This window comes from Chiloscyllium plagiosum, chromosome 31 (genome assembly GCF_004010195.1).
Source record: "Chiloscyllium plagiosum isolate BGI_BamShark_2017 chromosome 31, ASM401019v2, whole genome shotgun sequence".
Lineage (NCBI taxonomy): Eukaryota > Metazoa > Chordata > Chondrichthyes > Orectolobiformes > Hemiscylliidae > Chiloscyllium > Chiloscyllium plagiosum.
The window spans coordinates 17,322,729-17,340,987 of record NC_057740.1 but is presented as its reverse complement, the minus strand read 5'-3'; the positions used below and the strand labels follow the sequence as shown (position 1 = coordinate 17,340,987).

General features: G+C 42.4%; 1 protein-coding gene across 2 annotated transcripts in view; it reads right to left on the bottom strand.

Moving 5' to 3' along the window:
• LOC122565276 (dedicator of cytokinesis protein 7-like) overlaps window positions 1-18,259 on the bottom strand; it is a 191,018-nt gene that overhangs the window by 160,861 nt on the left and 11,898 nt on the right. For both annotated transcript variants that reach the window (XM_043721061.1, XM_043721062.1), the window contains exons 2-3: window positions 1,173-1,278; window positions 688-863 (exon numbers count right to left, since the gene is read on the bottom strand). In XM_043721061.1, coding sequence (XP_043576996.1) covers window positions 688-863; window positions 1,173-1,278 — 282 coding nt within the window. The remainder of the gene's footprint in view (window positions 1-687; window positions 864-1,172; window positions 1,279-18,259) is intronic.

Sequence of the window (18,259 nt, the reverse complement as noted above, 5' to 3'; positions counted from 1 at the left end):
ATTGGTCCTCCTGGGAGCAGATGCGGCGGAGGCGGAGGAATTGGGAATATGGGATGGCGTTTTTACAGGGGGCAGGGTGGGAAGAGGTGTAATCTAGGTAGCTGTGGGAGTCGGTCGGTTTGTAGGATTATACACTTAATGGTAAGGTCCTAGCGAGTGTTGCTGAACAAAGAGACCTTGCAGTGCAGGTTTATAGTTCCTTGAAAGTGGAGTCACAGGTAGATAGGATAATGAGGAAGGCATTTGGTATGCTTTCCTTTATTGGTCAGTGTATTGAGTACAGGAGTTGGGAGGTCATGTTGCGGTTGTACAGGACATTGGTTAGGCCACTGTTGGAGATGGTTACTGCCTGTACTCTGTGGTGCAAAGTGTAAAATGGAAAGGTGCAGCCATGTACAGGAGTGAGTGACAGCCACATACAGTAACAACACAAAGAAAAATACAGCTGCGCATTACATAGTAAAATTATTCACGTGCTACAATAGCAAAATGCTGATACATACAGCAATGCATTACAACGCCAAGACATTGATGTGTACATACCAGCCTGCAACCAGCACACAAACAAACATTTGTACTCATCCTAACCCTTCCTTAATTTGTTTTTAAATAAACAATTACAAATCATAAAAATTAAAGTATTAATGTAACTCCACGTTGTATCTTATTCCAGATCATTCTTCTTACCAATCGTCTGGCACAGCAGGGTTAACAGTCCGGTGTGCTCGAGGTGATAACGTGACCTCAATATCATCTTTGGGGAAATCCACGAGATTCGCTAGTGATCCTAGCTCAGAATTCTCCATCTGATTGGCTATATGCACCTCAAAATCTAAGGGGTCCACAGGATCAGGACTGAAAGGCTTAAAAAACAGAGATAAATGACAGCAGTTGGGAAGAAAGAATTTAAACAATACCACCGGGTCTTCCAAAGTGCTCAGCACTTGACACACAGCTTTGGAAACCCTGCTAATAGCTAAGTGGAAACCAACAAGCCACAGTTTTCACTTTCCCCATTTGACACAAACACTGGCAGTTTGTGTCTCTAAATTTGAATATTATTGTAATATGGGGAAAACATGGCAACCAAATTACTGCCATTTATTGATGAACTCCAGAAATCTTTATCAGAAGTCAAACACTCCACTTTATCAGCTATTGGAGATACTCACAATGTCACAGGATGGTACTGCGGATGGGCTGAATTCTTGCACATCTGTCAATGAAGTCCTTCTGAAGTGTGGTACAAATGGCTTCAACTCGCCAGTGGCAGCTTCGCTGTAAAACAGACAGACAAACAGCTCTTCAAGCAAGAACGTGCAGTTAGACAGCATCTTCTAGGCCTTCGTGAAGTCCCACAGCCTTTAGTTTGCTTTGAAGCACAGGTACAGCAAGATCACACAACAGCACGAGATGATTAATGAAGAAGGTAGTGTCTGATGAGGGACAAATGTTGGCCAAGACTCAGGGGATACTCCCTGCTGTACCACCAATAGAATCATGGGATGTCCAACCAAAGGGGCAAACAGATCTCAGTTTGTGCACAGGACACAGCAATCTCTCACATTGCACTGAGGTTTCAATGGAATACATGCTCAGGTCCTGGATAGGTCTTAAATCCATCACGCTCTGACCAATTGAGCCAAAGGTGATACAGATTGGAGTTCATTATCCTACCCCATCCTCTGGTTTCTTTTCTTCTCTCCCCCAAAAGTTCCAACTTTTACAGGTTACTTTTCTGTGTGTATCTCCGGCAATGTACAGGGCGACCGCTGAGTCGGATTCTGCGGTTTCAGCTACCCATAGTTTACCACGGCCCAAACATATTACAGGGAACGTTCCAGAACCAGGTTCCAGGGGGCTGCTGGGAAGGTAAATTTCCCATTTAAATGATTGGATTCACACCTGTGCGTGGTTTCGGGGTCCGTGGTAGGTTTTGGAACATATCCCCCATGCGTACGGGGGGGACTACTGCGCATTCGTCAATGAACCCAGCTGGTGAATTTCAGCAGCACCAATTTGCATTTATATCATGTTGGAAAATTATGCAGGTTTCTTTACAGAAGCTTAGTCAAAAAAAATGAATGCAGAGTAAAAAACAGAATTGTTGGGCGTGTTACGTAAGTTTTTAAGGAGGATCTTAAAGGAGAAAAGTGAGGGAGAAAATAATGATGCCTGGGGATATATTTTTCACAGCCAAAAGCTAATAGTGGAAGCCGTGAGTACGCCATACAGGAGATCAGAATCAGAAGGATGTGAAAACAGGAGGAATGAGACATGGAGTTGTATAGTTGGAGGAGATTATAGCAAATGGCGAGACAAGGAAGGGATTCGACAACAGAATCACAGAATGATACAATGCAGAAAAAAACTCTTGTGGTGCAGTGGTAGTGTACCTGCCTCTGAGACTGGAGGCCTGGGTTCAGGTCCTACCTGCTCCAGTCATAACCCATCTGAACAAGTGTTTAAAAATATCTACAGCACAGAAAGAGGCCACTTGGTCCCTCATATTGGTGCTGGCTCTTTGAAAGAACTGCCCAGCTGGTGCCATTCTCTTGTTCCCTCCCATAGTCATGCTTTTTTTTTTCACTTTGTATATTTGTCCAATTCCTTCTTGAATGTTACTATTGAATTGACTCTAACTGGTTGTGTAACTAAATATTTCACATCACTTGTGAAGTTCGTATGCCACTTGTGTGCCCTCTGATTACCAGCTGCTCTGACACTTAACCAATCTAAAACCCTACATGATTTCAAACAGATTTAGCAAATTTCCTTTTAACCTTCTCTGTTCCAAACAGACAACAATCCTAACATCTCTAATGTCAGCATAACCGAAACTCCTCACTACTGGGATGATTCTAGTAAATCTCTTCTGCTTTCTTTATAAAGTCATGCTATCTTTCCTAAAGTAAGGTGCCTACAAATGAACACAATATACCAGGATACAATTTTTTAATCTGAGATGCCAGGAGGGCTGCACTGAATGGAGATAAGGGAATGCGGGGATGATACATTACAGCATCACCGTGAGGATATGACGTGAGCAAGTCTACACCTTTGTCATTTTTTTGGTGTGGAACTCTTGTGGATTGGCACCTAGAGCAGTGACCTTTGGTTGACTGGATTTTGGAACTTTTAAGGTACAGAATTTATTGAAGTAGATACATTAGACTTATGTCAGAAGAGGGTTGACTCTATTGTTAGATTTAACAGGACACTAGATTAGTTTAATTTGGAGAGAAGGAGACATCAGAAGATTGTTAGCTTTGTTCTGTTAGGGGAGATTGAGGCTCAAAGAAATCCATGTGAAGCACTGTTCCAGATACAGGCAACCAGGACAACGGAAAGCCAGTGAGCAGAGGGCAGCTAGAAATAGTGTTGGTAACTAAATGGTGGGATGCAACCTTGTGAATTCAGTGAGTTACAGTGTGAAAAGAGGAGTCTGAGCAGTTGGGTGGTGATCAGTGTTTGAGGCCATCTAATTTTGAGTCCTATTGCCTGACAACTATTTGCAGAGAAAAGAACAGGGTAGTCTCCAGGCTGACTATGAGCAGATATTGAAAGATATCAGAGGCTCCGTCTTCAAAAGCAGGAAGCTGAAATCTCTTTTTACGAAAGACCAAGTTTAAAGATTTTTCCAGGACTCGGTGGTCTCTCTTTGGGTTACTGAGAAATTTGGGGGTAGTCATCTTGGTTGTCCGATATTTAATGTGCAGTTTGTGGCATTTCAATCATAGTTTGGCTGTAATTCATGTTTACCTCATTGTTAGAGTATAAGATGAAGAGCATTGGCTGTTAACCGTGCACTGTTGACACTTGAATAGCGACAATTCTTCTGTTTATTTAAAATAGTAAAACCTCATAATTTTAATCCCTTAGTGAGTAACTAGAATTTCTAATGTCATATACTTTAAAACATAATTACTTGGTCCTGAATTGAATCTTAGAATATGAGGGTCATATCCACAAAATAAGAGAGTCTGGTCTGGAATTTTAATAATGGTCAGAAGATTGTTGAATGAACTAAAATTTTTATAGAAGAAAGTGAAGACTGCAGAGTCAAAAAGGGTAGCGCTGGAAAAGTACAGCAGGTCAGGTAGCATCCGAGGAGCAGGAGAGTCATCTTTGAATGATTCATCTTCCGCCTTGGGAGCCATCAACCACACGGCACCAACACTGACTTCACTAGTTTCCAAATCTCCCTTCCCATCTCATCCCAGATCCAACCCCCAACTTTGCACCGCCCTCTTGATCTGTCCATCTTTGTTTCCACCTGTCTGCGCCACCTTCCTCACCGACTTGTCACATGTACCTCCCATCTGCATCCACCCATCGCCATCCCACCTACCTTCCTGCAGCCCCATCCCCACCTCCCTATTTATCTCTTATCCCTCTTCATCCTCCACATTCCTGATAAAGGGCAGATGCCCGAAACGTCGACTCTCCTGCTCCTTTGACACTGCCTACCCGCTTTGTTTTTCCAGTGCCACCCTTTCCGACTAAAATTTTTATAGGGTAAAGCAAGGTGTTCAATGGCCAAATCTGATAATGTTAACGGCATGGGCAAGGATTTCAACTGAAGCTGCGTTGAAACAGGAAATAAGGAGGGCAATGATACAGAGGTGAATGATGATGGAGAAGCTACAACATAAGAAAATCTACTCGGCCCAAATGGATGCCATTTAACTCACAACCAATTCAACCTGCCAGAAGAATGAAATCGCAGCTGAGGGTAAGCAGTTGTGGCTAATGCTAAAGACTGGTTCTAACCATCTCAATGATTAGCTGCAGGAAATGGCAACTTACCCAATAATAGACACCAAGAAATCAATTCAACATCACAGTAGGGTGGTGAGGAGAAGTGATGGCAAGGAGAATCTTCGTGCTACCAGTGTACATGGGGAAGGTGTGTAATTGTCTTCAGAAGATGTCAATAACAGGCAGTACAAAGACAGTATTTAAATACTGCAGCTACAAGGGCAGGTTAGAGGCTAGGAATCCTGTCGCAAGTAACTTGTTTCCTGACACCCCAAGGTTACCATCCATAAGGCACAAGTCAGGGATAAGATGGAATACCCTCCACTTACCTGGACCAATGCAGCTCCAGCAACACTCAGCAGCTCAACACCATCCGTGACAAAATAACCTACTCGATCTGTATCCCATTCACCAGCCTACAAATTTACTCTCTCCATCACCAACACACAATCGCACATGTGTACTATCCTCAAGATGCACTACAGCAGCTTACTGAGGTTTCTTCAACAACACCTTCTAATCCCATGATATCTACCATCAAGGAGGCAGCAGATAGATGGGAGCACCACCAGGCAGGCCCAGGGGCAAGTTACTCCTACAAACCACTCACCATCCTGAGTTGGAAATGCATCATTGTTCCTTTATTGTCAATGAATCAAAAATCCTGGAACCCCCCCTTTTAAAAGCACCGAGGATGTATTTTCACCAGATGGTCTGCAGTAGTTCAAGAAGGCAGCTCACTACCACCTTTGCAATGGCAATTAAGGATAGACAATAAATGCTGGCCTTGACAGTGACACACACATCCCATGAGAGGATGCATGAAACCAGATAAAGAGATTCAAATCTATAACCAATAAGGTTAAAGGACCTAATATGAGCTCAGAGAACAAGCTGCAGAACTCAACAAGATTGGAGAAACGCAAGGGATTTTTGAGATTGAATGAATATCATTTGATTCAGTGAGTAAGGGTAAAACTTCAAAAGGTGGAGGTGGAGACATATAACCAGTTGTCATAACAAAGTTGAATTGCCAAAAGAAACCAATATATTGGTGAAAACTGGAGAGTTTGATAAACAAGAAATGTAGGAAGCTCTCCACAGTTAAACTCTGAACACAACATTTTACTACTCACAGCCAAATTACTTTACAGTGGTTTGCAAAATTGGGAAATGAAAAATGTCACAGGGAAGTAGTTACATTTTGCCAATAATCTTGTTTCCCATCATCGCAAACACTAACCATTAGTAGCAAAAGTTTTGTTAAATCTTAAAAGGAAATAACCCCAAAATCCAATTACAAGTCTTACACAAAGTGAGGAAGAAACTGCTCAATGTTCATAACAGTCATTAATATCTGTTAATAACTGTATCCAAATCCCTGACTTACCCCACACCGTGGCAACTCAGTACTGATTCTTATGGCACACTGCTGGTCACAGTTCTCCAGTCTGAAAAACAACCCTCCACCACCACTTTGTCTCCTACCTTCAAGCCAATTTTGTATTCAGTTGGCTAGCTCCCCCTAGATTCCATGTGATTTAACCTTGCTAACCAGTCTACCCTACAGAACCTTGTTGAAAGCCTTGCTGAAGTCCATATAGATGTCATCAGACAGCCATAGCTAGCTATTCCTTTAGATCTCATATTCAGGCAGAAATCTAATGTCATGTGGTGTGTGGAACCTCAGGACATGAAATGGGATGTGTTATCTTTCTGACCAAGGTGTTGATGTGAGATAAGCTGATGATCATAAATAGATCACATCGTACCTGCAGAATTTAATGAATTTTTATGACAGTTCTTGGTATTTACATTGTACACTACAATCACAGGTACTTGTGTGTCTGAGTGCAAGTAATTTAGATGCACTATAGCACAGTTCCTTCAGCATGTCACGTTGCACGAAGACAGAACTCTGTAAAATGGAGACTGACAGCATTGTATTATTAGGTCATATGGCATGATACAGTGATTTCATAATGAACATGTCCCTTAAAGATATGTTGCTTATCTGCTGCGAGATATAACACAAGTATTACCAATGGTAAGAACATTTACCTCCAGCAGAGTGTCTTACCTGATATAGCATACTTATTGATCTTCTGCAATGTTTGAAACAGGCACAAATATTGTGGTATTGAAGAATTCCAACAGATCTTTCTTAAAGCTACCTATTATATACCATAATTACATGCCTTAGGCACATTTGAGTGACTGGGCTAACATTAAGTGGTTTGGTTACAAAAGAGGACTATGCTTCCAGTGGAGTGTCATGCATCAAATGATCTGAGGGAACACGGACCTTGAGATTTAATACCCTCGGGTCGCAAAGTACGATACAGTGATGATGTCACAAGCAGATTTTTTTAAACATACATATATATATATATATATACTGCCTGTGTGGAGTTTGCACATTCTGCCTGTGTCTGCGTGGGTTTCCTCTGGGTGCTCTGGTTTCCTCCCACAGTCCAAAGATGTGCAGGTCAGGTGAATTGGCCATGTTAAATTGCCCGTAGTGTTAGGTGCATTAGTCAGAGGGAAATGGGTCTGGGTAGGTTACACTTCAGAGGGTTGGTGTGGACTTGTTGGGCCGAAGGGCCTGTTTCCACACTGTAGGGAATCTAATCTAATCTAATCATAATAACTGTGAGACATAATATTACACAGATTCCAGATCTCTCCAAAGCTCAGAATTTGTATACTTCCAAGTACAGGAAAAACTACACATTTTCCAAAACCCTCATTTCCTCCCTCAGAAACTTGCCAGCAAGAGTACAGCGACAAGTTTTGTGTCTTCCCCAGTGGAATGGGATCCAGAACGATCCAAACATATTTCATCACCAAGCTGCCACTTTCAAAGGGAACATTCATCCTTCCCCACCACTCCCTCATCCCACACCATCCCATACTGTCACTGAGTCCAGAGTAGATCAAGCACAAGTGAAGAGATAACAGGGTAACCATAGTCCTGCAGTTAACCATAGGCCGGGAGTTAACATTTGTTTGGGTTCATTGACAATGATCACTTTAGGCCACCTTACTTCCTCAATGAATTGGAATAGTTCCATATCTCAGTAGAAGATAATAGTCCAGAAATCAAACCCTCTGGCGTCCACAAGGTTATATGATTAAAAATAATCAAGAACAGCAAATGAGAATGTTAGCCTTTATAATGAGAGGATTAAAAGCTGCAGTTGGATATTTTCTTCTGATCCCAGTGTCTTGGGACAAAGCTGCTATAACTGGAATATGATCCAAATGTTTCAACAAAGTAACACCAACAAGCTAAATTTAAGCAAATTGCTACATCAATGGAACATGTCAGATAACTCAGGCTGATGTTCCAGCTCTGTAAACATCAACACAACCTCTTATTTATGGGAAAAATTACATACTGTCAACGTTGAATCTGATAGTGACTGGGAAATAATGTTCAATCTGAGAGAGATCATGTTTTGTTAAACAAAGGTATTAAGAGATATAGGCCAAAGTTACATTAGGCCACAGATCAGCCATGATCTCACTGAATGATAGAACCTATTGAAGGGGCTGAATAGACTACTCCTATTCCTATGTACCAGCCAATGAGTGGCAGATGGCCAAGGCCAAGTGTTAAATGATAAAAGCAAAATTCTGAATTTGTGTCAAACGAGATTCATAAAATTAACTGTTTCTCTGTCCACAGATGATGCCAGACGTGCTGAGTTTCTCCACCATTTTCTGCATCTGGTCCAAATGTGAATAGCCAGCCCAAAAGCACACCGGTGACCATCAGTGAGGACAGCCCATGACCACCAGATGGCAAGTGTCACCCACCGGTTGGATGGCACATCCCAGTCTGCGAGCAGTAAGCGGCATGTGCCAACCTGTAACTCCCAAATGCCGAGTGTAAATTATTCCTGATCAAATGCCTCAGGTTGGTGTGAAGGAATTGCACAAGCCTGGGCAGTCAATCCATGATCACCAGTGTTTGATATGGCAAACATGGGACAGACAAACAGTTACAGTCCAGAGGCTAACGCCAAATATCTACAATGTAGGGCTTACACTAAAAGTCTTGGTGTCATAATAAGAAAGGGTAAAATTAGATTTAAATCACCGCATCTCATGTTTCATTTGGTCACACTGAAAAAGCATAGTGAGATGGCATGTGCACTTACACCAGTATCCATTTCCCTGTACTATAACTATTCCCTTCTCTATACAAGCTCACCACAACCCCTCTACCCCACCTGGCCTGATGGTTTTACTTCTTGGTTTCCACATTTAAAATGTGCAGTGCCATCCAGGAAAGCCCAGGACTCCATACTAACCTGTCACAACCATTCCCTGGAAATGACTGTACAACCGGGTGGGTACATATATGGCACAGAGCTTAGTGTCAATTATGACAAAGGGCTGGGCAGCCAAAACTCTATAGTTTAGATTTATGCATGTAATTCGGTTTAACATTATGTAACAATCATCCATCTGACCCAAAGAGTCTGGTTTCTTCTATGGACTGCACAATCCCCTTTTCACCAGTTTGACTCCATTTCATCAGGTATGAGCTACAGTCCTACGAGAGTTGATAAATGAGGCAGCACTTTAAGATAGCTATCTGGTGAAGGATGTAATCAAGGGCACAAAAAAGGCACAGTATTCTTTAACATTGTGACTAATCAGAAAAATCTTAATTGTATCTTCATCCCTATGCATTCCAACGTGCATAATCATGCATCTTGTACTAAACATAATTGCTGCCCACAGGCTAAAAAATGGTGATGACACATGAGTGAGATGCCGGGGAGAATATAAAAACTGTAGGAGAAACAACATGGCAATTAGAACATGAGTTTTTTTAATGAAAGAGACTTAAACTCAATGGCTAGAGGAAAACCCATTCGGTTTAAATTCCGAGTAACTTTAAGGTATAAAGTAGCATTTATGTCACATCTTTTAGCTCCTGAAGATGGTCCCTATGATTGGTTTTTATATTTTGGTATTTCTGTTCTTTCCTTAGTTCTTCTATGTTGTTTATTCTCCCAAAAGAAATCTTCAAGTTTCATTGATGTAGGAATGCAATTTAAATATTCCATAACTGGAAACGTACATATCCTTAAAGCAATGAATCCCATAGGGTGTAAAGTGATGTGGGCTACAGTGAGATGGGAGGCAGAATCAGATGGGCAGTCCACCAAGGCCAATCATGAAATCTCACTCCATCTTTCGTGCATTTCACAAGCAATGAGGTGAGTTTCTTGCTATGCATAACATGTTGCTCATTTGAGGGATTAATGCATGTTAAATACCTCATTGATGGCCCAACTTGCCTCATTACTATTCAGCTTCCTACCTTATAAGACTCACCAAACAAGTCAGATGTTGGGAAAATTCTGACTTGGAATTCAAAGCATTCACCTTGTGGATTCAGCTTGCTGCTTGCTCCCAACAATCTCCATGTTGCACACTCGGCAACAATAATATTTCAGGATACACTCCATGGACACTGGCATTAATATGTATCAGCCTCTTAAGAACCTTTGTGGCACATCTCCATGTGCAGTATGCTTCTGCATTCTAATACTGCATCTTAGGCTCTTCCAGAAACTCACATTGTAATGCTGCAGCAAGGGCACTCTGTGTACAGGGACACATACCCAGCTCAGGGACTGGGCCAGGCTGCATCTCCAGATGCTGCCATAGCACACACTCACTTTGAGCCTATCTGGATGCTCACACCATCTTTGCCTTTGCCCTGATTTTTTATGCTTTAAACCCCTCAGCCAGAGATATCAGGTTTGTATTACTTGTGTCTTACCCAACACAGGCACAAAACCAGGAAACTGGTCATGGTCTCAAGTTGAGTCAAGAGGGATAGCCTTTGCTCAAGACGTCCAGCAAGCCAAGGGCAGTCTCTGAAACCAGTCCAGGGCCACTCAAGGCACCAAAAGTCAAGATTTTCTCTACATAAGAAGTGAGGAAGTGAACATCAGCCAATCCACCACCCATCTTTACTCTTTTTGCCCTATTGTGGTCTGTTTCACTCATGGAATGAAAGAGAAGCGTGTATGAAGGGAGACAAAAGTGGATGGCATAGCTGTTACTTTTGGTGCAGGTAGGAGGCTGACTTGAGTGAGTGAATAGATAGCAAAGAGAGTTTACAGGATTAGAGGTGTTGGGAGGGTTGGAGACAGACGAGTGATTAGTGAGAAGGGTAAAGTATAAGCTTTGGTGGGAAGTCTGTATAGTAGGTGAGAAAAAGTGAGTGTGAGATGTTCAGAGAGAAGACGGTACTTATGCTGATGGAATGGAGAAGGTCATTGATCATCTTCCCACAATGCTGCACATTCCTCCAGATGGCGAAGTCTGCTTTAACCCAGATGGCAACCTTGAACCGGGCTGGCATGGTCTGCTGTTGTGAACTTCTCTGCTCGTCCTGATGGAAGAGCAAGAGACCTGAGCACCACTTCATTCAGCAGGATCTCCAGGATCCTGCCCACAAAGCAGAGGGGCAATTCCAGACTCCACACCTAACCCCCATCTGTCATGTTAGGGCAGAGGTCAGGAACCGTGCAGGGCAGCTCTGGACTGACTGTGCTTGTCCAGGTGCACAATGGGCACTCAAAGATAGCACGGGTGAATGTTGGTGCATTTGGGATATCTACTGAGTGGCTAGATGTCCTGAGAATGACACATGGTAAGATGGAGCTAGAATCAGATGTGAGAGATGGTATAGATGTGGGGTAGGTAATTAATGAAATGAATTTAGCAACTTATGGGAGAGAACTCATTCGGCCTCGTGGCAAAAAATCCTCCAATAAAACTTAACACAACTTTGTCTTAACCAAATAAAAGTGAAATTCAGCCCTAGTAATAAGGAAACATACCAAAAGTTGATTTACATAGTCTAAAATTATCAGTTACTCTAAGGGAACCTGCAACAGAGTCTAAACACATTGAACCACAAAGACCAAAAGAGAAGGGAAGTAACACACTCCCTGAAGCCAGGTTCAGAGTGAACCAAAAATCTCCATGCATCAGAATTACACATGGTGTAAATGGTCATTAAAATTCACTCATCACTGACCAGTCAGCGCTCACTCCTAATAACAAAATAGACACATATAAAGCCAGACTTCGAGACAGTGAGACAAGGAGCAAGACAAACAAACATAGAGAAAGTAACAGAGTCACAGAGAAGGGGAAAGAGCTACAGAGACAGAAAGACAGACAGGGAAAGAGTTTATGCGAACAGTCCCAGCAAATTGGACATTGCATGCAACAACAGCAAATGTTCAACCCTAATAATTACCACATACTAAGTAACTAGGAATTCTGGGCAAGTACATACTTCAAATTTATTCACTGACTTAATCTGTAAAAACATTTAATTCAAGTTTGATTGTTGGCCTGTGCTAAGGTAAGCAACCTAACTCAGGGGAACAGTAAAGGTGCTACAATTCAGCCAAGGCTAATGACAGCTGTTGGAAAGGGAAGCTGTATGGACAGAAAGATGTTGCCTCTCCTAATAACTCTGGTAACCACTGTCGAACATGATTAACTATCCGAAAGAGCTATCAGAAGGCAGCTGGGAGCCATGGATTGCATACATCAGCTAGAGCCATTGTGAAAAAACAAAGAAGAAAACAGAAGAACTGTTCCCCTGAGTTAGGTTGCTTACCTTAGCACAGGCCAACAATCAAACTTGAATTAAATGTTTTTACAGATTAAGTCAGTGAATAAATTTGAAGTATGTACTTGCCCAGAATTCCTAGTTACTTAGTATGTGGTAATTATTAGGGTTGAACATTTGCTGTTGTTGCATGCAATGTCCAATTTGCTGGGACTGTTCGCATAAACTCTTTCCCTGTCTGTCTTTCTGTCTCTGTAGCTCTTTCCCCTTCTCTGTGACTCTGTTACTTTCTCTATGTTGTTTGTCTTGCACCTTGTCTCACTGTCTCGAAGTCTGGCTTTATATGTGTCTTGAATTAAAAGCATTACAGACAAATATATAAACCATTTACTGAAAAGGATGACAGCAAAAGAACAGTGCTTTTTAAAGAATATCGGGATGGAAATGAACACAGGACTGCGACCTTACACTTGGGGATGGGTCAGGGCATCTTACTTGTTACACTCAAATAGGAATGTCACTTAATAGATATTGGCAGGTCAAATGGTTATTGAGGAACAAACACAAAAGTTTGATTCTGAGCCTCAAGTTCACTGGTGTCCAAGCAACTAAATCCAAATTGAGCAGCTGGGTCCCAAGATTAGTTGTCCTGATCAATGCACCTCTACCTGATTTCAGGAATGAGTCAGGGTAAGCTACAGAGGGGAAAATACTGAACTGAACCCACTGTGGGAGAAACATATGTCACCCTCTCAACCCCCATCTCTCCAGCTCTACACACAACCCGTGTCTCTGCTCCACATGCTAAGAGTTCTAACCTCTTCCACATCACCAGTTATGGAGGCTACATCTTCTCCTGCTTGGGTACCAAGCTCTATAAATCCCTCCATATTCCTCTCAACCTCTCTCTCTCTCTCTCTTTCTCTTTCTCTCGCTCTTAAAATTTTCCTGAAAGCCTATCAATTTGAGCAAGGCTTTGATCAACTGTCATAAAACCTTATTACATGCCTTGCCATTAAATTTCATTGGATTCTTGCTCCTATGAAGCACCTAGAATTTCCATCAGTTTGAAGGCACTATATAACTACAAGCTTTTGTAAAAAAAACTTATCAATGAACACAGAACAATACAGCACAGAACAGGCCCTTTCACCCTTGATGTTGCACCGACCTGTGAACTAATCTAAGCCCATCCCTACACTATCCCGTCATCATCCATGTGCTTATCCAAGTACCATTTAAATGCCCCTAATGTGGCTGTTAACTACATTGGCAGGCAGGGCATTCCACGCCCTTACCACTCTCTGAGCAAAAAACTCGTCTCTGACATCTGTCTTAAATCTATCTATGCCTGCTCATACAAGCCAATGTCATCATCATAGGAAAAAGACTCTCACTGTCCATCCTATCTAATCCTCTGATCATCTTGTATGTCTCTATTAAATCCCCTCTTAGCCTTCATCTCTCCAAGAAAACAGACCCAAGTCCCTCAGCCTTTCTTCATAAGACCTTCCCTCCAGACCAGGCAATATCCTGGTAAATCTCCTCTGCACCTTTTCCAATGCTTCCACATTCTTCCTGTAATGGGGCGACCAGAACTGTATACAATATTCCAAGTGAGGCCGTACTAGCATTTTGGACAGTTGCAGCATGACATTACGGCTCCAGAACTCAATCCCCCTACCAATAAAACCTAACACATCGTGTGCCTTCTTAACAGCACTCTCAACCTGGGTGGCAACTTTCAGGGATCTACGTACATGGACACCAAGATCCCTCTGCACATTCACACTACCAAGAATCTTCCCATTGACCCAATATTCTGCCTTCCTGTTATTCTTCCCAAAGTGAATCACCTCACATTTATCTGCATTGAACTCTGTTTGCCATCTCTCAGCCCAGTTCCGCAGTTTATCCAAGTCCCCCTGCAACAATCTTCCACACTAACCATCACTCCACCGACTTTAATGTGCAAACTTACTAACCCATCCACCTATGCCTGCATCCATGTCACTTATAAAAATAACAAACAGCAGTGGTTCCAAAACATGTCCACACCACTAGTAACCGGACTCCAGGCTGAATATTTTCCATCAACCACCACTCGCTGCCTTCTTTCAGAAAGCCCGTTTCTAATCCAAACTGGTAAATCACCTCCAATCCCATGCCTCCACATTTTCTCCAAAAGCCTACCATTTGGAACCTTATCAAAGGCTTTACTGAAGTCCACATACACCACGTCAACTGCCCTACCCTCATTCACATGCTTGGTCACCTTCTCAAAAAACTCAATGAGGTTTGTGAGACACGACCTGCCCTTGACGAAACCATGTTGACTATCTCCAATCAAATTCTTGCTTGCTAGATGATTATAAATCCTATCTCTTATAATCCTTTCCAAGACTTTTCCTACAACAGATGTAAGGCTCACGGGTCTATAATTACCTGGGTCATCTCTACTGTCCTTCTTGAACAAGGGCACAACATTTGCAATCCTCCAGTACTCTGGTACTAAACCTGTAGGCAATGACGACCCAAAGATCAAGGCCAAAGGCTCTGCCATCTCCTCCCTCGCTTCCCAGAGAATCCTCAGATAAATCCCACCCGACCCAGATACTTTCACACCTTCTAGAATTGATAACACCTCCTCCTTACTAACCTCAATGTTACATTCAATTAATATGAATTGTATTGCTCACATGTCAGTTACTTTCTCATGAATTCTGTACATGTTGCAGGAATCAAAAAAATGAAAGCAGTTAGATTCTCTGAAACAAACACAGAAATTGCTGGAAAATCTCAGCAGGTGTGGCAGCATCTGTAGAGAGAAATCAGAATTAATGTGTTGGGTTGAGTGACCCTTTCTCAGTTCCTCAGTTCTGAAGAAGGGTCACTCAACCGAAACATTAATTCTGATTTCTTACCACAGATGCTGCCACACCTGCTGAGATTTTCCAATGATTTCTGTTTTTGTTTCTGATTTTCAGCATCTGCCAGTCTTTCAGGTTTGTTTCAGTTAGATTCCCTGGCCTGGGTTTATGCCAGACCCAGTGGAAAACATTCTTTTGTCATAACGCAATGCATCTCCATAGCAACAGAAATTCCAAAAGGTGGGAATCCTAGCTAAACCCAGTATCTCCCACTTTAGCGGGGCAGTTTGTAATGCTTGGTTCATGGAGACTATTCCAAGGACCAGCCCCCCTCACTGACATCGAAGTTTGAAATCCCTGGCATTTGGAACCCAGAGTGTGGAGCTTAGACTAGGTCAGGGCAGGTCCATTCTCAGTGCATTTCTTTTTAATAATCAGCATACTCTTTTTGAGAGCTGAAGTAGCCCCACACATGTGGGGCAGTTATCATGCCATGGTAATTTTGAGTTGGGATTAGGCATTCTTTGTGGGTAGGGGATGGAGAGGGAGGAAACTCAAGTATCCTTTGGCTGGGTTGCAGTTTAGTGCCCTTTGGGACTGTTAACAGTGGAAAAAACAGTGCTTAAGCCGCTTGGAACTGTCAGGATCTGTCAAGAAAAGGCAAACTGGCAAGAAGCGTCAATCTGTGTTCTTTATGAACAAGAGCACTTTTCACATTACAATGCAGCCTGCAATACTGAATGTTAAGTAATAGTAATACAGTTTTGCTCCTAAATACACTAATGATATTCAACATGGTATAGCAGGTAAATGCAGAAGAAGGGTGTGGTGGAATGAGGCACTACATTGACATAGGTGTATGAGAGGGCCATGCAGATGTTAGAGTGTTACAGGGTCATGAGGAGATGGCCGCTGATGTATTGAGGACATTAGGCTGAATGGATGAGACATGGAGAGTCTGAGGGGTGAAGGGGAGTGAGGGCTGTTTATATTTCTCCTGTTTTGAAGAGGTATGTTTGGATTTTGTCCTCGGTCACCTTTGGAGGAATATTGTATTCTTTTGGATTGTGGAGAGAGGAATGTTAGTGTATAAAAAGTGCATAAACTCATTGAATCAGCTGGGTTGTCAAGGAAGCTTATAAGAAAAAGTTGAGTTTAAAAAATAGTACTATATATTTCAATGTACCTGTTTATTATTGGGTTTGTGAAATAAGGCCAATTGCCCAAGCTATAATTTTTATAATGGGAGTGTCTTATCAAGTGTACATTTTGCTAGATAGTTTTAACTAATATTTGAATGTAAATGTTTGTTTACCTGAATCATTGAGCACTTAAATGAAATTCCTGTTTACAGATGGGTTAGACAAAGGACCAATGTAGTGAATCATTTTTGCATCAATTAGAAGCTTTTTCAAAAGTGACATCATCAGTAGACTGATAACTGTGTCCACAAGTCTGCTCCACGCTGATTAACGGGCACATTGGCAAGGAGAGGAAGGGCAAAGTGTCATGGAAGGTACGAATTGGCACTGAAGTGGTATAGGAATTATAAAGGGCCATGGTTGGGTGCATATGGTGTATGTTGGATCATGAGAGATGTGTAGTTTGATGCAGAAGTATCAGGGGGTCATGGAATGGATAGATAGACATAGGGTGATATCGGAGTGTGGCGGTTCATAAGGATTGTGATAAAGGACATAGGTTGGCACAGGAGTCATGATGGATCATGAGGTGGAGACAGGAGCATTGATAGGCATGCATGGGAATGGAGAATGAGAGGAGTGAGAGGAAGAGAACAGAAGCATTATTTCTAAAATTTAGCTTTGAATGTTGAACACAATGCCAGAGCCCCCAGGAAAGCTTTCAACAAACAGAACATAGAATATTACATCATTGTACAGGTCCTTTGGCCCTCGATATTGCGCAGACCTGTGGAACCAATCTGAAGCCTATCTATCCTACATTATTCCATTTTCATTCATATGTTTATCCAATGACCATTTAAATGCCCTTAAATTGACGAGTCTACTACTGTTGTTGGCAGGGCATTCCATGCCCCTACTACTCTCTGAGTAAAGAAGCTACTTCTGACATCTGTCCTATATCTATCACCCCTCAGTTTAAAGCTATGACCCCTCATGCTAGCCATCACCATCTGAGGAAAAAGGCTCTCACTGTCCACTCTATCTAACCCTCTGATTATCTTATATGTCTCAATTAAGTCACCTCTCAACCTTCTTCTCTCTAACGAAAACAGCCTCAATTTCCTCAACCTTTACTCATAAGACCTTCCCTCCATACCAGGCAACATCCTAGTAAATTGCTTCTGAACCCTTTCCAAAGCTTCCACATTCTTCCTATAATGCAGTGACCTGAACTGTATGCAATACTTCAAGTGCAGCCGCACCAGAGTTTTGTACAGCTGCAACATGACCTCTTGGTTCCAAACTCAATCCCTCTACCTTCTAAAAGCTAACACACCGAATGCCTTCTTAACAACCCTATCAACCTGGCTGGCAACTTTCAGGGATCTACATACATGGACACAGAGATCTCACTGTTCATCTGCACTGCCAAACATCTTACCATTAGCCTGGAACTCTTTATTCCTGGTGCTCCTTCCAGGGTTACCTGTCTCATCACCACCTTCCCCATTCACCCACAGGCTGAAAGGAAGCTTGACAGCCACTTTTACAGGTCTGGATTTTTTCCCACCTCTGCATACCTGCCCTGGGAATTCTGAAAGCATCAGCAGTAACAGGCAAGTAGAGAGGCAAGCAAATAGCACGACAGCATCAGAGCTGAAAATGTGTTGCTGGAAAAGCGCAGCAGGTCAGGCAGCATCCAAGGAACAGGCGAATCGACGTTTCGGGCATAAGCCCTTCTTCAGGAATGAGGAAAGTGTGTCCAGCAGACTAAGATAAAAGGTAGGGAGGAGGGACTTGGGGGAGGGGCGTTGGAATTGCAATAGGTGGAGGGAGGTCAAGGTGAGGGTGATAGGCCGGAG